Genomic DNA, 22,403 nt, shown 5'->3' on the forward strand with positions numbered 1-22,403 from the left:
TTTATTGCGCATTATTCCTTGTTTTTAGCCTTAATATTATGGCCGCTGCGGTTGCTAAGGAACGCTTAGGGGAACTTTCCCCACCGCTAGAGCCGGAGACCACGGTCCTCTGTCCTGTTCCGCGCACGCATCGGGTGACAGAGGCAGTGACTTGAGTGCACACTTCCACCGCCGCTGGTTAACAGGAAAGGCCCTGCATGTTCCACCCAGCTTTCTCGCTGGTGGACAGGGACAGAGTCAGCTGGCGGCCCAGTGTCTTGTGGTCAGAAGCTGGACACAGCACGTGCTGGTTACTATTTAAACCGGCGCGCGCAATGTGACTCGTCCGTCATCGGCTTCCTCTCGTCATAATTTTCAAGCACTGTAAATTGCAAGGCTATATTCCGGTCATGCTGACTGGTGAAATTTCTGACTTGGTTTGGTGAGACACCCTAACATTTTTCAAGCCTTGATTATATCTATATAAGAATACGGGTCACCTTCAACCATAGCTATCCATGAACCATGTCTTTAGGACCCGACAACCAAACTTGTGATGCCAGAGCATTAGGCATGAACAATGGAAGGCCATGTAGGCTGGGACCTGGGGTGAAAAATTTCCAAGGTGGTAGCGGGTGGACCATTTTATCATCTTGTCGCCTTATTTTCTTAAGTAAGCAACACAAAGTTGAGCAACACTGTTGTCGCCAAAGAAACCTTAAAGGCAGTTCCCTGCAACAACAAAAAAATAATTTGCTTACCTCTGCAATGGCCCATGTCTCCAGTCTTTGTTCCATTTGAATAATTAGAGCCTCTGTCAGATTTTATTATTTAATACTTCCAGGAGTGTTGGCAGCCCCGTGTCCACTGCTATGTGCCGTGGTCACTGGAGGACACAGCAGGGGGTCAAGAATAGAAACCACAGCACACAGAGGGGAACACAGATGTCCAACACACCCCAAATGTCAATTGCTAAAGTGTCTGACACAGAGGCTGTAGCATTTCAACTGAGACACAGGCAACCAGAGAGGCAAGTATAAAATCTCTTCTTGCACATAGACGTGCTTATAAAGTAATTTTTTGGTAACAACAGTGTTGCTTTACAAATAAAAAGAAATGACCACATAATGACATGATGTATAGCTTTTAGTTTGTTTACATTGTAATATACAAAGTTACACATTTAGCTTGCATGGAAACAAAGACACCTGTCCACCAAGCTCGTCCAGTCCAGTGATTTTGGTTCAGAGATAGGCAAAACATGGTATGCAAAACAGCTTGGCTAGATTATACATACTCACAGACGAAAATAACCTAGTCGGTGGTTTAAAGCCCAGCCAAAACTTTTCTTTTACTGTGTCTCTTTGGAGGAAAATGCTGTTCCTTGTCACAGCCTGACACACAGGAAGTGACTGGGACTAGAAGTGAGGGGAAATCTTGCTAACTGGAAAAAATGTTTTTATATTTGGGCCCTGTTCACATCTGTAGATTTTGGGTGTGTTGCTGTAAGAGACTTACCGGAAGTCCAGTCTGAACCCGGAAACATGTGCACACCATGGTGCACGGTCATGTGCGAAAACTCATTGGAAAACATGTTTGGCGCATAGACGCACACACACGGGGATGGTCACTTGCAAATAACGTTTGTGTGCGCACTTTTGTGCATAGACACGCTTGTAAGCATTCCCTATTTAAACAATGTCTGAGCATGGAGCTAGTTGCTGTTTCGTCATTGGTGTTTACCCTGCGTTCCTGCTTCCCTGTGTATTAACCCAGCTTGTGACCCTTGGACCTCACTTCTTGTCTACTGATCTGGCACCTTGTGACTTGGCTTATAGGTGTATGACCCTGGCTTATGATCCTGACCTTGCTCCTGCCTGTTGCTGCAGTAACACTGCTACTCTACCCTCCTGTGTATGATCTCGGCTATGGCTGACTCTGCTTCCGGCCATCCGTCTGGTTCCTGTCTAACCTGCTGTCCAGTGTCTGCTCAACTGGTCACCCTCGGCATGATGCTCCCTAGCTCCAGCGACCAGAGGTTCTCCAAATTGCCCAATTCCTGCAGACTTGTCTGCTCCTTTCTCTACCTTGAGCATCTGTGGACAAGACCTCATCCAGCTGCCAGCACAGGTGTCTGTGCCACTCTGCATTACCCACATTCTCTGTCTCCACCTCCAGAGGTGTGGGGCAAGAGGTGCACGTGTAGCCCCTTGCCTACTCGGTCTCCAGCCAGGTACGTGACAGTTATGGCAGCTGCACATTGCAAAAGTCCTGCTTGCTGCATATCTGATGTGGTCTCCAGCTATACATATGTTACCTAATGATCTGTGCTAGCGCCTAAAACACACTGCACTCACAACACACAAAATCACAGAGGGGTGAATAGAGCTTTTTCTAAATCATCCCCACCCTATCGAAAACTATAAAAAAAAAAAAAAACTAGACTTGGGTTTTTAAGTCTGGAAAAGTAGTTAGATTATTTTTTGAGCCTTTTGGCTTGTTATTTTTTGTTTTGTAGTTGATTTTTGTAACATGGTTTTGCACCATAAATCCAGCCTTGTGACAACATCAATGTATGATTTATGTAAATATACATAGTCATAAGTGTCCGCACACAAAAAAGTGTCTAAAACTAAAACTTTACAGAAGGTCCCCAATACACTTTCAAGCTAGCCAGCAAAACAAACTGTTGCAAATACATGTAGAAGCCATACTGCCATATTAAGGCACCTCTGATTAGTGTGGTCCCTAAAGCTGGCCATACACTGTGCAGTTCTTGATAACCCGGCCAAAATTCACACAGTGGGTGCCCCTGTAGGCACCCTTCTGTCCAGCATCCTTCAATCAGAAAATAGAAGAAGCTGAATCTTCAGGGGAACAATGATGGCAGCCAATTAGCTGCCACCACTGTTCAAGTATTTTGACAGCGGTATACCCACTGCTCTCAGAATACAATAGCCCAGAGGGAAATTCATCCATCCAGACTGTTTAGCATGGATAGAGGAATCTGCTATCTTTGGTTTTTTTTTATAACAGGGTATGGCCAGCTTAACTCTAAACTATCTCAGCTATGAGCCTATAAGCAACCCTTTGCTCCTTAATGCTACAGTAAAATAACATTTGTCCATACTGATTATTTATTCATATCAATGTATCCAACTTGTACTGCAACTTATACTGTATTTCTTAAAAATATATTGTAAAACCAATGTAACATGTAGGCCTCTTTCAAACATTACAAAAAGACAGTAAATAGATCTTTCAAAGTTTAAAAATATCACAAACTCTGTTAACTTTAATGGGAAAATGAAAATCCCAGAATCTGCATATTTTTATTATGTATAATTTATATTTAAGTGGCATTGGCTTCATACTTCATGTCGTCATACTATATACATCAACAATGGTAAGTACTATGTATAAAATATTCGATGAACCTATATCATCATATGCAGCATTTATTTAAAAAAAACATTAAGACAAACTAAATATAACATCCACAAAGTCTCACTCGAATTACAATGCAATTGTTAAAGTCACACATCATGTAAAAATACTAAGAAAAATATGTACATATTTAAATAATTTAGCGGTTAGATAGTTTCACTTGAACATTTTGGATGACATCCTGTAATGTCGGGCAGACCTAAGTACACAAATTCAACATTTTAAACTTAATTAAAATATGATACATTGGTGGCTCTAGCTTGTTAAAAAAAAAAAGAAGAAAAGCTACAGTACAGTCTGTGGAATCCTGAGACAGGAAGTTTACAAAAGAACATTTTCAAAAGCTTCTCAACATATTCTGCAGATTTCAGTCCATGGATCATCTTCATCTACTGCTAGTAAGGATTCTGCACTAATGGAAGCACGTTCACTGTTTTGGTTTAGTTATCTCCTTTTTTAGTAGAGACAGAAGAAGTTCTTTAATGAAGATATGTTGGAGGATTCCACCGATACCATGGTCTGTATGAAGAAAGGAATTGGCAATAAAACAGACATTAAAATAAATCCTTGCTGTATACATTTAACTTCTATCTCTGATCTGTGTTCCTCACATATTTAAAGTGACATTAAAGGATACGTTTTTTTCCCCTCCCCCCAATGTTAATGTAAGCACTTACCTTAAATGATGTCTCTTAATATGATCTTCTTTTTTCCTGTTGTTTTCAGCCTTCCCTCCAGCGCTGCTGCGGGTCTCCGATCCAGCGCTGACTCCTCTGTGCTTGCTGGCACTTCCTGTCCCACGGTGTCTGCATGCGGGTGCACACGTCCATATACTTACCTTGTGTCTCTCCTCGTCTCCCGACCGAAAATCTGAACTGTGCATGCACCCGCCCCAAGATCCTTTGCGGCCGCCCACGATTTTTCAGATTTTCGGACAGGAGCGCGCGGTGAAGACACAGGTAAGTTTTAACCCATTTTAAAGTGTTTATATATATATAATACATAAAAAAAGTAGGTATACATTTAAAAATATTTAAAGAACTTCAGGTTTTTAGAAAAATTAACCCCTGCAGTGGGACGACCCCTGCACTGCAAGGGTTAACTGCTCGATTCTCTCTAGGGGCTGAAAAAAAGAAGAAATACTCACCTGACCCTGATCCCTCTCCACTGCAGTTGTGGTATGTCCCTCGTCATCCCCACATGAAATACAGGTGGATGGACTTTATTAGGCGGGATGGCGTGAACAGGGCATAGACCAATGAAACCCAGGGGGAGAAGAAGCTGCAGGAACTGTCTAGCAGCCAGGCAGAATCGAGGATCAGGTGAGTATTTCTTCTTTTGAGCTCCTAGAGAGAAATAAACAGGTAACACTTGCAGTGCGGGGGTAGCATCACTGCAAGGGTTAATGTTTCTAAAACCTGGAGTTCATTTTTAACTCTTCAGAGAAGATAAGGTAAGTAACTGGGTCTGATATAACTGGGTAACTTATAACTGGTAAGTTATAAACAGGCTTATATATACCATACACATAAAAAGTCAAATAAGCATCAAATTCAAACACAGTATAACTTTTCTTTTAACCTAGACAAAAACAAGCAGTTCACCATTGAAGTGCGGGGGTAGCCCCACGGCAAGGGTTAATAATTCTGCTCTGAGTTTTTCTTTAAAGCACATTACAATACAATACAATTTTATTTCTTTATATCCCTGTGATCCCGCACACAGACTTGTATTGCAGACGAAGAGATAGAGTTTGTCAGACTAGATCTGTTGTTAAATGCTGATCACTGATGTGTTGGGTCTAATACTACTGTATGTTGGACTGTAACTCTTTTTCTGCCCACCTTGTGGTCTCATTCCTTCTGCTGCCACATGATAGTCCCACCTGTGCTTCCTCTTATATTAAAAAAACTGAAATCCAACAGGGAATTGGGATGCCCTTAAATCTGAAATATGGTTACAACAGGTTACTGCACTTTGCGCATTATTTTTGTTCTATTCAATGTCTAAAGTAAACCATGCCTGACTGTATGTATACAGTATGTTAAAGACCCGGCTGTTACAAAGGTCCTTTGACTGGCTTTTTGTAAACTCTGATTTGATTAGTTGCTGCATGAGCATGCCATTTTACACATCTTGTTCACATTTTAGACCAATCTAAGAGCAATCTGGCTCAGAGGTTCGGGTAAGTAGAACTTTTTTTTATTTTAGTCCCTAGACACTAATTAATTAACCCTTGCAGTGCTGGAATAGTCCCACTGCAAGGGTTAATAGAGGTTTTGGATGGAGTTCTTCTGTTATGTGTGTTGCACTAAGGTAGCCCATTTATTTTAACGGGGTAGCTTAATGCACTAAAAAAGGTGCATGTAATATTTTCTGTAACACAGCGCACTACAGCACAGATCGCATTGGGGTGATATTCAGAATCAACATAGGTTACCACTGTGTAATGCTGTGAATGTGCACTTAATGTCTGCCATGGGTTCAACTTGAAATTTTCTTGTGATGCTCCAAATAAAGATTATATTGTACATATAGGATGTGATTAGGACATTTCCCTCAGTAAAGGTCCCCACACACCTTACGATAATTGTACGATAATCGCGTGAAATCCCGCGATCGTAAGGTGTGTGGAAGCCGTGCGACCTCTACTACTGTAAGTTCGCACGAGTTTGAACTTACGGACATGTTCGAAAACCCGCCGAGCATCGTACGACGTTCGGCGGGTTTGTGGCATGTCCGTACGATAACAGCCGTTAACCCGCCGAGCATCGTTCGATAACAGCCGTACGGGCCGGTGTGCGCATGCGCACACTGCCCGTTCGGCATTGCGGTCATCGGAAGCCCGCCCCTCAGGGGGCGTGGCTTGCGATCATCGCAAGTACGATCTGCCTATGCAAGATAGGCAGATCGTACGTTTTTTTGAGTACCTTACAACCATCGCAAGACGAAAGTCGTGCGATGGTTGTAAGGTGTGTGCCCAGCCTAAGAAAGACTATATACAGTATATGATAAGCAAACAAAAGGACCTCACCCAGATGAGCTGTAGCTGGAAGTATTCACATTGGGTTTTGTACTGTTTAGCGAGATTCCAGGACTGCAGGAATGAAGGCCTGAATTTGGCGAGGACGGTCTGCTGGAGCTCCCAGGGGAACAAGATGAAGTTACTGTAATACAAGAATCCATGAATGCAAGCTTCATAGGCGCACATATTATGAATTCATCTATACATTATAATAGCTCCTGTTTCCAAAATTGATTTTAATTTTGATCCCACTTTATATTTTAGACCTGAACTCTAAATATTGTCCAAATATAAGAGTCGTGTGTTCTTACTTGAATCTTGGTGTGCTTTGTGTATTTCTTCCAAATCTGTGCGATAAGCCAGTGCAAAACTTTACCTCTGTGCAGGAGCTTCCTTCTATTAAAGACCGGTCAGTGCTGCTGTCTCTTTCTCTGCTGCAGGGTGACTGGTCTTGTTTCCGCCCCCTTCTGTAGCATTCTGCAGGCAGCATGTAGTAGGTGGGGCCTGCTGAGTCCCTCCCACAGCTCTGCTGTCAGCAAAGGCTATGTACAGCACGGCGATGATGTCACTGCCACTGTTACTCTCAGGTAATATGTGGGTTGCAAAGGCATTTGGTGCACACTAAGTAGATTTATATCCTCTGTGGCTATTGTGGAATATATTTATATGAAAGTGTTTGTGCCTTTCAGCTTTAATTTAGTAATTTATGAAACACACACCTACCTATTTAAATTATGGATAGATGTTTGTGACTGGAATCACCCACATGCTTCATACATTTCTCAAGAACATCAGTGTCACAATCTCTCCACCAGAATGCCAGACTGCACTCCGAACGGTAGCTACTGTATTACAAAGCAAGCAAGAGAGTCTCACTTCTTACCCATCTCAGGTGTAGCATGCCACCTGATACCCAAGTGATATGTGTATTCTTATTTTGTTATAGCAATACACTATTTTTGTGGTGTTGTCTTCAAATATTTTTTTTAGTTTTAATTGGCTCAATTCACAAAACTAACACAACAGGATAAGGATCCTTATTTTGAAGCCCAGCTCACACTGTTATACTGCAGCAAAGCACAAAACTCCATGTTATAAGTGTTGGTGTGTTGCAGGGCCATTCATTATTTACAGAACCCCAACACACCTTACCATTGCACTTGCATTGCAGCTTCACAATGCACTGGTGGACTGTGTTACACAAAATAGTACATGCACCGTTTTTAGTGCATTTTGGAGTGTTAAACATCCTTGCTTTACACGTGTGTTAATACACTACATCAGTGTGAATCCAGCCTAAGGGCTTGTTCACAAATGTCCGGACCATGTCTAGACCAGAACAAAAAGCAAAGAAAAGGAAAAAGCGCACTACCGGGGGGTCCAAAGAAACTGGAAGGGGTCACTTAGGCTAGGGGTACAGTGTGCAAGCTCTTTGCAAACAGGGAGAGGTACCCTGTGATGACAAAACCAAAACAACCTATGTATTAAGAGCGCTACTACTGTTGGTATAAGGTTATTGAAAAAAACTCTCAAAAACTCACTTGGTATATGGTTATTGAAAAAAACTCACATTTGAGAAGTCCTTGGATGTTCTCTGGGGGTGATAGGATGGAATCCTTGGAGAAGTGAGGCACAGTAGAATACAGTGGTGTGGACGGCTACGAGGATTCGTGGAGAACGAGCAGCTATCTCACGGCGGGACTCAGCTGGCCAGGCTGAGCCGTAGCGGCCAGACGTGCTCTGTGGAAGGATGCTATGTGACCGTCGGCGGGTATACGAGACGTAACGGTGATGGCAATGAGAGTGTGCTCTCCGAGTGTCACAGTAGGGATAGTGAAACAATTGCCGGTGAAGTGTACGGGGTAGATCGCTACGCGTTTCGAGGCATAAGCCTCTTTGTCAAGCTCGGGTGAAGAACGGAATTGCAGGAAAGTCACAATTTTAAAAAATGACAGCTGGGCGGAGACAGCTTCAATCGCACTGTCCTGGTAGGTGCAGTGGTATAGTGGGGCGGATCGAGTATATGAGCACGCCTCATAAGCCTAACGGGCGGCACTTGGCTTGTTTTCTGCAGTTTGCATCTCACTTTCGATCTGTCATGCAGGATGCAGTGGGTTAAGGGATTCAACTATATTGCCTGCCGAATATATGGACAGGGACTTGTTATTTAGGACTAGATATAAGCATAAAAACATTAAAAGTTTTATTTAAGACGAATGTGACTTCAACCTTTATTATTGTCCATATTTTTGATCAAATACTATTGGAAAATAATACTATTTAAAAATACAAAAGGATAAAAGGGGGTGTTGGTTGGAATGGAATGCCGCTATTATTGATGCACTCAATATCAAGTGTAATTAAAAAACACTTGATAGGCTTGAATGTAAATATTAAAGAAATGCATATTTATATATATATATATATGTGTATATATAAATATATTAATTATGCATTTCCTTCATTTTTGTAACAGGTGATCCTTTAAGTCTTGGTCTGATGAGAAGCCAATCAGAGCCTGTTCTGCCAAAATCATAACTGTTAAATCACCTGTCAATGATCATTCAGTAACACAATTTTTGGGCGTAAAGTTCACAGCAAAATCTGACCACTCCAATTCTCTGGCTGCATCCCCGTCACAGAGATCCCATAGGTGCAGGCAAAACAAGTGCGTGTTCACCTTCAGTCCATTCAGCTCAAAAGACAGCCGCACACCACCGGATCTTCAATTGTAAATCCAATATGTATTGTAATACAAGTGTAAACCACAGGCATGCTCCCCATTACAACAAGAGTCCTCTGGAGGACTCTTGTTGTATTAGGCCTGATTCACAGCTGAGCATTTTTTTTGGCACGTTTCCACGCACATAAATATGCAGAAACGCACAAAACACAAAAGTCAATACATTCCAATGTTAAAAGAGAACTATGAGGTGAGTGCTTTTCACTCATCCTCATAGTTCTAGCCGACCTGTGACAATGAAACTGTCACAGGTCGGCTCAGTAGATCAGGAAATGAGCGAACACATTCTCGATCTTGTCACGGCAGAGAGCCATGACAGGGGAGGGACTGGATTCCCCCTCCCCGCTCCTCCAGCGCTGACTGGCGGGAACGGACGGGGGAGGGGGCGGGTACAGCTGGCCCTGCCTCTAGATAGGCAGAGCCAGCTGTCACTCTGCAAGTTGGGCGGATCCAGACATAATTGTCGGTATCCGTTTCAGCTGCGGCGTCTCAGTATACCGCGAGCTGTGGCTCGCGGTATGCTGAGCTTAGGGTGACGGGAGGACGCTAGTTTGTGTCCTCCCGTTACCCTTAGGAGAACTATGGGGAAAAGCTATGGGGAAAAATGTTCTCCTTTAAACATTCACACCTGCACAGACAAAAACATGCAATGTGAGAAATTCTAATTGTGGTTGTAGCAGGGAACGTGTGGAAAAACGTGCGTTCACTAAAATTTTTGACCGCGGGAGCATGTCTGTCTCTAGGGAGCATGTCTGTGGTTTACACTTGTGGATTACAATAAATATTGGATTTACAATTGGAGATCCGGTGATGTGCGGCAGTGTTTTCACCACAGTTGGAGGGCCACAGTTTGCCCTCCCTGCTAAATTGCAGCGTTTTAGCGGATGGGATAGTGTGAACAGGCCCTAACACTCCTGTAGCCTTGTAAGTGCAGACTGCAGGCTCGTTCTACGTTTATATTTTATTATCACTTTTTTGGTATTGTGTAAAAAAAATACACACAATAATTTTAAAACACCTTAATTTTGTGTGTAAACAATTTCTCCATGTGTTATTGCAGCATCATAATGTTAGCAGTTTTAAAAGTAAAATGAAATGCTCTACTTTGTATTTACATTACATTACAAGGCTCATTTCACAAAGATTTAACAGAACAATAACAAGCTTTATTTTTAGTGGTGTGACTGTAATTTTCAAACCTCATTGGACTAAGTGGAAAATAATTTTTTGAGGCTATGTTCACACCATGTTCAGACCAGATCTTTAAATGCAGTTTTTACAACGATTTTGCCTCGCTCCCGAGCTGTTTTTTTAGCTTAAAAAGTTATTTCATGTGCATTTGCATGTGTTTTTTATGCATTTCCATGCATTCCAGACCAGAGAAAATCAGACAAGCAGTATTTCTTTTTGTCTGGACTGGAATGGACTGCGTGAACAGAGTCCAGAAATACCATAGGGATACATTGGAATGCTTTTTGGTCCTTGAACATACAGTTCAACTGTTCTGGTCTTGCCTGCCGAATATATGGACAGGGACTCGTTATTTAGGACTAGATATAAGCATAAAAACATTAAAAGTTTTATTTAAGACGAATGTGACTTCAACCTTTTATTATTGTCCATATTTTTGATCAAATACTATTGGAAAATAATACTGTCAATGACAAGATCACCAGGTGAAAGCGAAGGGGAAAAAAAAAAAACCCTTTGAAGTATTTTGCCATAATGTGCCTGTTCGCACAGCATACAAGCACATTATAGCCGAATTACCTTGAAAGCAATCCCCTCCAGTACTGCGCTGTCTGTGATACCCTTTGTCACCCGCGCTTACATCTTCGAAGTTCAGCTTTTTCTAGACATGTGCACTGCCAAAAAATTTGTTTCGTTTCGTTTTAAATTCGGATTTGTGTTATTTCGTTTTTCAGGATTCGGGTGTGAAAGTCAATTCGGATTCGGAATTCGGATTCGGACGAAATTCGGTAGCGTTAGTACGAACGTTCGTTTCGTTTTCTGTTCTTATTCGTTTCTTATTCGTTTCTTGTTCGTTTGCAGCAAAAGTGACATTTGAGGGGGAAAAAATATTTTTCTCCTTCTCTAATGTCACTTTGCTCCAACGAACGAAACGAATAAGAAACGAATACGAACAGAAAACGAAACGAACGTTCGTGCGAACGCTACCGAATTTCGGAAATGGAAATTCGGATTCGTTTGCATTCGTTATGTCTGTAATTCGGAATTCGGATACATCCGAATGTCCGAATTTACGAAAATTCGTCCGAATTTCGATTCGGAACGAAACGAATCGCACATGTCTAGCTTTTTCTGCCTCTTAATTGGCCAGGCCAGCATGATGTAACTCCTATGCATGCACACGGTAGGAACTTTATTTCAGCACAGCACCTTGATGTTTTGCATGCACGGCTCAGTGCACAGAGAAAACAAAATTCTGACAGGTAGGTAAGAGAATTTCTACCAGAAGACACTTACAAAGTCTATTCTGCTATATAAAACCTGACTGTCAGTATTTAAAAAAAATACTTTAAAGATTGTTAAACTTCTATATATTAAAGTTTTATTTTGGGGTTTAGATTCACCTTAAAAATACTCATTACAAAACTAGGTTTGCAATATAGAACATTGGGAATTATTAATTTTACCATAGTAACATTTAGCAGTACTATTGGCAAAAGTTTTATTTTCCCTCCTGTCTTTAATAATTAATGCATACCAGCATATTAACAAATTACATTTCATTATTGTTTCAGATGTCACACATACAACTTAAATATCTATTACATTTTGATAAATAAATGATTCTGCAAGGTTAGTTATTGGGTTGGCATCCGCAGTGTATGTGTAAATATTCTCTCTGTACTGTTATCTTACCTGTGCTGGTCATTGTGCTATGTACTGGAGTGATAGCTAAAGACCCCAAAGAACCAGATGATACCTGACACAGAAAAGAATATCATTATAATTAAATTACAATATAATACTTTCAACTACTGCCGACATCACATGAAACCATCCAATATTTCTTTCAATATTGTGAATGTGTTTAAATTGGAATGCCCACTTGATCTCATTTTAATCTAGACATTGATACAATCCATGTGAAGCCAGGGAAATTAGACCAGTCACAAGATACAACTCGTGCTGTGTAATTTCCTCTATATCTTTCAATGTGCGTGCAAAACTGCGAGGATTCACAAAGAACAGCGTCTGAACCAGTGAACACAGTGCTCTGGATTTTCTTAGAATCAGGGTTGCCACAAACATGCCATGTGTTTTCCCCGCATTGTTTTAACGCGCACCAATGCACACGTTGTGGCACACGTTCACACGCACAAAAAGTGTGAATAAGACCTGAGATTTTTATAGACAGCTCTCCTATGAATTCCTAAAGTCCCTAGACTACTTTGGCAGCTAAAGTTAAAGTGAAAATCCAGGAATTTGAAAAGTTTAACCTTGCAGTGGGGGCTACCCCAGCATTGCAAATGTTAAGTGCTCATTTTGTTTAGGGAGTAAAAATAAAGACGATATACTCACACGATAATCGGACCTGCCTGGCTGCTAGACCAGTCCCTGTAGCCTCCTCTCCCCCGGGCTCTGGCAGTCTAAGGATCTGTGATGTCAGCTTGTCTAATACAGTCCATTCACCTGCATTAGACGTGAGGACGCCAAGGGACATTTTACAGCCAAAGCGGAGGGGGAAACAGGTGAGCAGTCACTGCCACAGGACTGAGGATCAGGTGAGTGTTTCTTCTTTATTATCACCCCTAAGGAAAAATTAGCAGTTAACCCTTGCAGCGGGGCTATTCCCACACTCAAAGTCCTGGAGTTCTTTAACAAGAAGGAAGTGGCACTGAACAGTAAACAGTTGGTCAAAATAAGGCTAATTCACCAATCCAACATGTGTTCATCAGTTTAGTGTTATCAGTGATTAAAGGAGAACTATGGGGTCAGGGCTTTTCCCCATAGTTCTCCTTAGGGTAACGGCAGGACACAAATTAAGGGCTGTATCCTAATGGATACGCGCGGGCGTAGGGCATTTTTCAGCACGTTCCGACACGCTGAAATACGCCCAAGTGAGAACCATGCCCATAGCAAATAATGGGATTTCACTTGCTGGGCGTTTTACAGCGCGTCGATCAGCGCTGTAAAATGCGCAGGTGTAAACCCGGCCTTAATGGCTCTAAAATTATTGCTCTCACTCCGTTTGCAGCGATATGCAACATGTGTGGCACGTAGGCACACCTGACGCATATATGCGTGTGTATTAGGGGGACGCGGACTTAAACAAATTTTTAATTTTTTTTTTTACATACAACTTTATTGCTATTACATGGGGGGGCTAAGAAGCCCCCTATGGGATAGCCAATTTACCTGACAGGTCCTCTTTATGGAGACATCAGGGGTCTCCAAGACCCCTAATGTCACCTAGGGACCTCCAGAGAAGACAACGGCAGTGACAGGTTCTGATACAAGCGATTGAGTGTCTCTCGCGACGCTCGATCGCTTGACTGTAAAGCTCCCGGCCGGCCGGGAAGCTGCTCGTCGGCCTCCACCGTCTGCTCGTCACAGACGAGCAGAGGAGTGGATTTTTTTTAGCCCTGTATACCAATTTTTCCCAAAACAGAATATTTATCTATATATATATATATATATATTGTATTGTAACAATATACAGTATGCAATTTAACTTTCAGTGTGTACATAACATCTGCTGTGTTATTTTCTGTTCTGCGATTGCCTTCTCTCATTTTACTAGTTTGTGTCTAGTATTAGTAGTAAATATTATTATTTACGTATCATGATCCCATGTGGTAGTGTTGCTGGTGCTTATTTTGTTGTGATACGTGAGGACAGCTTCTAGTTCCATAGGTATGTTTATCGCGTGGTATAACTTGATTGATGTGTGTGTTATTTTGACTGCATTACTTATTATACCTCACACCAATTTTCTTGTCAAAACGTTCAATTTACAAACATAAATATTGACTACTGGTATGGCATCAGCATCTCATCGCGTGACATGAATATTTAACTATTGAAAGGCTCGACTGCTCATAAGTCTGCATTATACCTTAACTTTAGGGCCTGGTTCACACCTGGGCGTTTTTCAGCGCGTTCCTACGATCTGTAAAACGCTCAACATGTGAAAACCAATGATTGCCTATGGGCATGGTTCCCACCTGGGCGTTTTACAGCGCGTAGGAACGCGCTGCAAAACGCCCTACGCCCAAAGAAGTACAGGAGCTTCTTTGGGGCATATTTGCTGTGCGTATCCATTGGGATACAGTCAGGTAGCCCTCGGAAATGCACGAAAAACACGAATCGCTGTAAAAATGCACGACAAACGCGCATATTCGATATGCCTAGGTGTGAACCCAGCCTAAATGTCTTTATTGTCTTCTTCCCTCAATCAACATCTCATAGAACCTTACAATTCTCATCATTCAGAAGACAGCTATATGTTAAGCTAAATAACTAGTGGAGAATATTAACCAGTTGAAGTCCGCGGTGTTGAGCCCCCTTCCCATATAGGCCATTTTTCAGTATTCAGCGCTGCAGTACTTTGACTGACATTTATTCCGCCATGCAACGCTGTACTGAAATAATTGTAACAAAATTTTTTGGGGAACAGATAGAGCTTTCTTTTGGTGGTATTTAATCACCACTGGGGGTTTTATTTTATTTTTTACTATATTAAGGAAAAATGACCGAAATTTAAAAAAAATTATTTCCCCTATATTAAATGATAAAACATTTATTATTACCCAATCAAAATATAAAAGACGGGGTCACGTCGAGTAAAAAGACACTAAACATGTCAAGCCTTTTTTGAGGTTTCACGTGCGCACATGAAACCTCAAAAAACTATAATACCCAAAATTGGCCATAGGCGACGCTTTAAAAGCTTTTACCGCTCATCAGTTTAGTGTTATCAGTGATTGATGGCCCTAAAATGATTGCTCTCACTGCGATGTTCATACGGCGATATGTAACGTGCGTAGCGCAATTGTCGTTTTTGCGCGCTGGTGCACCGGACGCATATTTACGTTTATATGTGCGTAAACGTGGGCGTGGGGAACTTAAACATTTTGGGGGTTTTTTTTAAACTTTTTTTTATATGTGACTTATTTTTTTTAACTTTTTTTTATTTATATATATATATATATATATATATATTTTTTTTTTTAAACTTAATGTTATTGCTATCACATAGGGAGCCGATCGTGTATATGTTAAACAGCCGGTAACGGCTCTTTACATTTGCACGGGTTTCTTCTGCCCATGCGCACGCGCTAGAGCAGAAAAAAAAATGCCGTCTGGAGACGTCAACCCGCCAATGCAGCTGTACCGTCCGTTTTTTTTCAACGGGCGGACGGTAACTGGTTAAAGGGTATGTACTGGGGATGCTCGGATACCGATACTTGTACTCGCCCAAATACTCCTGATGCTTATTCCGCTACCAGAACTTCCACTATCAGGAAGCCGAGTGGCGATTCATTACATGCTCCATGGTAACAAGGGAGCATGGAGCCGGCTTCCGAGCCAATCAGGAAGCCGGCTTCATGCTCCCTCGTTACGAGTCATTACCCACGCCCCTGCTCCGTGATTGGTTGGAAAGCTGGCCAATTAAGAAGCCAGGCGCCGAGTCATTGCCCGCCCCCCAGCTTCCTGATTGGCCAGAAAGCCGGCTCCATGCTTCCTCGTCACCTGGTGACTTCTGGTATCGTTATTCGCTATTGGCGAATACCCAAAACAAATATCGGCACTCATACTCTATACCGAAAAACCAGTATTGGTGCATCCCTAGTATGTACACCTTAACAACTCTTCTAACTTCTCTTATTTGGTTATTTCTGGTCCATTAAGTATACTATTGAAAGTTTGTGTATATCTTTTGAATAAGTGCAAATAATACTTGTTGAACCTGCCAGAAATTCTGTCAGCTGATAACATTTTGTGCACTCTGCCTGTACTGCATTCTTGTAGGTTACACTTTTACTAGCTATCTCTGAGGAATACAGAACGCTTGCCCTCTATGTTATGGAGAAGAGACTGAGGGTGAACTGTTTGTAGACATATCCTGTAGTGACAATGCTGCTTCTCCATAGAGACAGTATGGTGAGTGAGCATTGTCATCCTAGGCCAGGTAACATAAAAGGTAAAAAGCCTCACATCTAAGGACTGGTAAGCTACAATACAAAAACAAAAATTGTTTACTGGGTTAACAAATGTTTTAAAGGAAACCTGTTAATAGGATTGTTTTTCAAACTGCTCCTGCAAAAGAAGATAATCATTATTTACCTCTATGGTGAGCAGTACTTCAGATCTCAGCAAACCTTGCTGAAAAATCCTCTATATCTGACACACTTCCTGGAGTGTCAGATGCCTTGTCCCCTGCCTTGCACTGCAGTTGCTTCTTCTGGCCCTATGCCACAATAGTCATCTAAGGGCTAGTGGATGGAACCATACGCAGGGGGCTCAGGCATCCAACATTCCCAGAAGTATCAGATGTGAAGATTCTGGCAGAGGCCATAGAACTTTGAGAGAGCAAATATCCAAGGCACTGCCTGCAGAGGGGTAAGTATTGTTTCATCTTTTGCAAGGGTAAAGTTGTAAAAATAAAGTCTCTTTAACAGAATAAGCATCTGATACCTACATGCTTGCTCTTTATTTGAAGATGGACAAATGCAGAATATTTTAGGTGCATTCAGCTTGCATTTGAGATTAGTTCTTTCAGAGGTGCTTTTGACTTTTATCTGATCTGGATTTGACCCCTTCTAAGCTATATTAGGGATCTATGAATAGAGCCCCTGCTGATGGCAACAGTACAGAATGAATGTCACTATTGTGACATCTTTGCCCATTCAGTTTTTTCTCCAAAAAAAAAGGAAAAATAGTAAACTAAGAGGACCCAGGTTAAGTCTATGGGGAGCCAGATGTAAGTGAACATGTGGCCATTAAAATTCAGTTACCTCTAAATACTCAGAGGTAACTGAATGTAAAAGATGAAGGTCTGTTTACGTCTGCCGACTCATAGACTTACATTGAGTTTCCAATCAGGTCTGCCTCAAAACTGACAGACGGACCCGATCAGAACGCAGTGTGACTGAGGCCTTAAGTTGCTTCAAGCTGCTTTTGCATTCCCAATGGCTTGTAGGCTTGTATTGAAAGAAAAGCAGTTCTAAGCCAATCATAGGGTGTGTAAAAAACACATTGGGTCAAAATTGCAATTTAACATAACTATTTTTACTTTTTAATACATGCTAGTGTATGGGCAGCTAAGTCCAAATGGACAGAGGTCCTTTTACACCTGGTTACCCCCGACTCTGGCCAGGTCCGAAAAAACAAATGGAACAGAGTTCCGTTTCGCTGGGTAGGGGGTAATCTGATGTAAACGTACACATGTTCGGCAGTATTAGTTCTTGTAATTGAGGAAAAAACTGGAGGGACACAGATGTCACATTAGTGACATCCGATCTGTACTGCTCCAGTCAGGATCCATGCGCGGATCCCTCCGGATCAGCCTGTGTGAAAGGGGCCTTAGCAGGATTCATCCATTTCTTCTTGTTTGCTTTGCTTTCAATGTTTCTATAACACATAGATTGATTTTTACTGAACTTTTATGTTTGAATAGCATGCACAAGACTACACATAGCCGACTGTCATTTATACAGTTCAGTAAATATGACAAGTACTCGATTGTAGACAGTTTTCAATCTTACCATTCTTGAATTATAGATAGGAGACTTCAGAGGCAAGTTAATTGGACAGTTAATTCTTTTTTCCTTCTGGCGACGATTACAGAACCAAACCCGCACCACTTCCTTCTCCATAGCCAACTGTTCAGCTATCATGCTGATTTCCTCTGAGCTTGGCTTTGGGTTCTGGAAGAGGAAATCGACCATGTTTGTAAAGATAACTGACAGTAAATATGTGGAGACTTATAAAACACATACTTACATCTTGAAATCGTTTCTCCAAAGTCAGACGTATGTTAGTCTCTATACTTGTCCTTTTTTTCCTTTTCCGTCCAAACATCTCACTTAATTGCGGATATGTTGTATTTGTTGTCATAGCAGAATCTGATGGGGCAGATTCTAAAAGGCCAAAGATAAGATAATGAGCATATCTGTCCTTATTTCGTAGCTGAACATATTAAAGATCAACTCCTGACACAAGGCTTTCCTTTAAATATATTCCTCAATAGTCACTAAATATATAAATCCACTTTAGGTGCACCAAATACCTTTGCAAACCCAAATATTATCTTTTAAACGTATCAGTGGCATCATCATTATGAAAACTTTCAGAAATTATTAAATTAAAGCTGAAAGACACTTAACTTTCATATAAATATATTCCTCAATAACCACAAAGGATATATGTGGCTTTTCTACAGGCTTCCTGCAGAAAACTACCGGAGTGGGCAGATACAAGACCAGTTACTCTATCAAGAATCTATATTGTAAAGCGCTGCGCAAACTGTTGGCGCTATATAAATCCTGACTAATAATAATAATAATAATAATAATAAAGAAGACAGAGCAGAAATGACTGGTCTTTACTACAGGAAGCTTCTGCACAGAGGCAACGTTTTACACTGGATTACTCCAGAGATTTGAAAGAAATACACAAAGCACACTAACGTCCATAGAGGGCACTGACATGCATAAGAATTTCCTAAACTTGTCAGCGCCACCTGGGGACGCTAGCACCATGTGAAAAGCATCCTGGGCTGAACTTTTATATATGAGCACCGAAGATTCTAGTAAGAATACATGTGCCTACTGCATGTAGACAATAGTATCCCTGGAGTTCAGGTTTAAACATACAATTTCTTTTGCTACATAATATAGTACACATTAATTAATTTGTACATAATCATATCAGTATTACCTGCATCACTCAGCCACTTCTCCAAAAGAGGTTTCAGCTTACACATGTTTTTAAAACTCAGGTTAAGCGCTTCAAACCGAGAAATTGTTGTTTGGCTAAAATCGTTCCCATACAGCTTCCCCATAGCCAGGCCAACATCACCCTGTTACCGAATAAATCAAATTTTTTAATGTAAATTTTATTCATATTTGCAATATATAAAATCACAATTACATACCTTGTAATCACTATTCCGCCCCTTCCCTTCGTTAGCCGACAGAGCCACTTGGGCCGGTGTTCTATCGATAGTCCCAACTTATGGAGTTCAGGGACCGAGTTCTGGGACCGCCTGACTTCCGGTTTCCTTAGAACTACGAGGTTTGGTCAAGAAAGTTCTCGAGCACCATCCGCGGCATTGCCCTATATACATACACCACAGCAATAAAGTACTAAAATTAACTAGGATCACACTAATCCAGCACGTTATTAAGCCGGAGATAGAGCTGGGCACCAACCCAGTTAGCTTGAATGAGTTAGGAACAGGTAGGGTTCACATCTACATTAAAGTATACCTGAACTCAAAAAGTGAATATATATTATAGGGAAAATCTATAAATGATAATTGCTTGTATACAACATTTTTTCTTTTTGTCTTGAATTCCTCCTAATAAAAATAGCGGTGCACTTCCTGGTATGTGGGAGTGTGCCTAAGCATTCCTGTGCCTATAGCCTCATAGCTGTATACAGTATATGCAGTGTGAGATCTAAGGCACTTAATCCTCTGACTTCTAGTCCCAGGAGATTTGGAGTGAGATTTGGTGATGTAACTACTGTGCTGGTCACTGTTCTCCTTCATGGAGGATCTGGTTTTGGTTCTCTTGGAAGTCTGCCAGACCCAGATTTTTGGCTTTCAACAAACTTCCAAGTGAACCTTTCCCAGGCCAGTTCATTCAGTTCATGCACTGGTGATTAGTTCTTTGCCCTCTGCTTGTTTTATTTGTGCACAGCTTCCAGAGCTCAGTTTCTCCTCTGTGGAGGATATGATTGTGGCAATTCTAGAACACAGGGTTATGGGAGAGTTACATCTGAGTGTTGTATAATAATGTAGTGATTAAATGTATTTGCCTTTTGGTTTTGACTGAAATATGATCATTTTTGGTATTATAGGACCTCTGTGTACCTCAGCTCTTTTCTCCAAATGGCTACCTAAACTGATGACAACATTGCAGGGATTTTCCCTTTGGTTTTATAGATGCACTTCTTCCTTCAAACGGTCACGCCAACGTAACAGGTCATTAAACACTTATGTATAATACACTGTACCATTATCTTAATCTATGCCATGTTACATAATATGATACATTTGTATACTTACCTTCATGTATATCTGTCTATATAGAGTATCTTCCTTCCTGCTAAAGAAGCCCCTATATTGGGCGCGAAACGCGTTGAGGAACATTGGCATCCCTTGATACCATGACACCGTGACAATATCGCATTTTTTGGACTCTATATGGTCTTCAGATAAGTTATCAATATTGCGGGTATCTTTATAAGGGAGGTCTTCATTGTATGACACAACACGAAGGAAGGATCACTTTTTTAAGTGTTTTATTATGCACAATCAAATTTTCTTTTATATGTATTTGTATAAAATAAAGATGTCATCTTAACATACTTTTGTGCTATATTAGTGGTGTTTCTGACACCTTAAAAGCCCTTATCTTTGCTGCATTATTATAATTTCATTTTTGGGTGTGGTATCGCCTTTGCTCCATATTCATCCCCAAATTCTATATATTACATCTGAGTGTTGCTGATATTGCAAACTCCTTGTACAAAAATAGGAATCCGAAGAGAGAATACTGGAGGAAATAGCTTTCTCTGTGGCTTTTTCTTTCAGCTTTGGAACAATACTGCATCAGGCAACTCTGCAGTATCCTAACCTCTTAGTGCTGTCACGGAATGCAGAGAATGAGATGGAGTTTAATCAGGGTCATTAAAATTTAATAGAACTGTAGTGATTGAAAAGAAAAAGAAAACAACCCTTCCCTCCCCTCAAAGTATATTTTCTTTGTTTATTACCTAGCTCCAATAAATTGCAGATAGTTTTTTTAGAGAGTATACAGCATCCTTTCCCTGTCCATGGTCCCAAGGGAACCTACATCCAAATTCACCACCATACTAATACACATATTAGCAGCATGGCTGATTTATGAGGTAAAGACGTGAAGTTATAGTGCTTGTAAGGTTAAATTCAAACATTTGCACATGTGATTGTGAACTCCCTTCAGTGTCATGTCCCATTTTCTTATCTATCTCTTTATTCAAACCTGATGATTCTGACAGTAAAATTGCTTCGGGGCCTATCCTCCCTATTTGTGGCATCGCTATAACGCTATAATACAGTACGTCATGACTAGGGATTAGCTCATGCTGGGACCAAACCCGATCTGAGCCTAAGCTCCTCCAAACCCGGAAGCACCCCAAGGCCACCCTCCCAATCATCTGTGGGCTGGGGCATTCCCTGCCCTGCAGCTGAACATAAACAAAGGGGTGGTGTCAGTGACCTTATATGGCCAGATGGCTATAGTATGTCATTGTCATTGAGCAAATATAGCTATGTGGTCACATAAGGTCAAAGGTGTCAGTGTATTCTACCCCTTTGCTTACGTGCAGCTGCTGGTGGGAAATTCCCCCGCCACAGCTGGTTGGGTGGAATGTTTTTCCATGTTCGCATCTAAGCTTATCCTTAGTCATGATGCAGCCATTTCCCCAGCATTCGCCTTTGATGATGTGTGCTGACCAAGAGGCTGGTGTCCCCCACAGCTACTGTATCATGGCCAGCCCTGTCTTTCCTCCTTGCTGATTGGCAGAAACAGTGGAATCAAGGATCCTGGCAAATGTAACTGGAAGTGATGTTCCTATCCCTACCCACTCCAAAGTTATAAGATAGCAGTCACATGACCACTGGAAAATTTTGAGCATACCTTTTACTAATTGACAGTACATAAAGTTGGAACAGAGAGAGTGCCAAACACACATATCAAGAGTCCAAAAATATATAGGGGTCTTTTCACTAAGCTGTCGTAGGCAGCCGAGTGAATGAGCGACCTGAAGCGAAGTGACCCGAATACTGTTCGGCTACTCACTTCAGGCTGGTATGGCTGATTTCAGCCATATATCGGCTGAAATCAGCCGTACATCGGGTGGCTTTGCGTGGCTTCGGGTCGGCCGAACATGGTTTCCGCACTGATTTCAAAAGGTCGGTTTTGGGCGTTTTGAATTGTGTTTCAGAGCTGAAACGCAATTAAAAAC

The 22,403-nt window shown here is 41.4% G+C and overlaps 1 protein-coding gene across 1 annotated transcript in view; it reads right to left on the minus strand.

Moving 5' to 3' along the window:
• Positions 1-3,865: 3,865 nt before the first annotated feature.
• Positions 3,866-22,403, minus strand: part of POU2F3 (POU class 2 homeobox 3) — a 94,708-nt gene continuing 76,170 nt past the window's right edge. The window contains exons 6-12 of the mRNA XM_018559447.1: positions 20,461-20,594; positions 19,107-19,248; positions 18,171-18,307; positions 17,933-18,094; positions 12,081-12,144; positions 6,461-6,593; positions 3,866-3,945 (exon numbers count right to left, since the gene is read on the minus strand). Coding sequence (XP_018414949.1) covers positions 3,906-3,945; positions 6,461-6,593; positions 12,081-12,144; positions 17,933-18,094; positions 18,171-18,307; positions 19,107-19,248; positions 20,461-20,594 — 812 coding nt within the window. The 3' untranslated portion in view covers positions 3,866-3,905. The remainder of the gene's footprint in view (positions 3,946-6,460; positions 6,594-12,080; positions 12,145-17,932; positions 18,095-18,170; positions 18,308-19,106; positions 19,249-20,460; positions 20,595-22,403) is intronic.

Source organism: Nanorana parkeri, unplaced genomic scaffold (genome assembly GCF_000935625.1).
Source record: "Nanorana parkeri isolate BGI_ZX_2015 unplaced genomic scaffold, ASM93562v1 scaffold395, whole genome shotgun sequence".
NCBI classification, from domain to species: Eukaryota; Metazoa; Chordata; class Amphibia; order Anura; family Dicroglossidae; genus Nanorana; species Nanorana parkeri.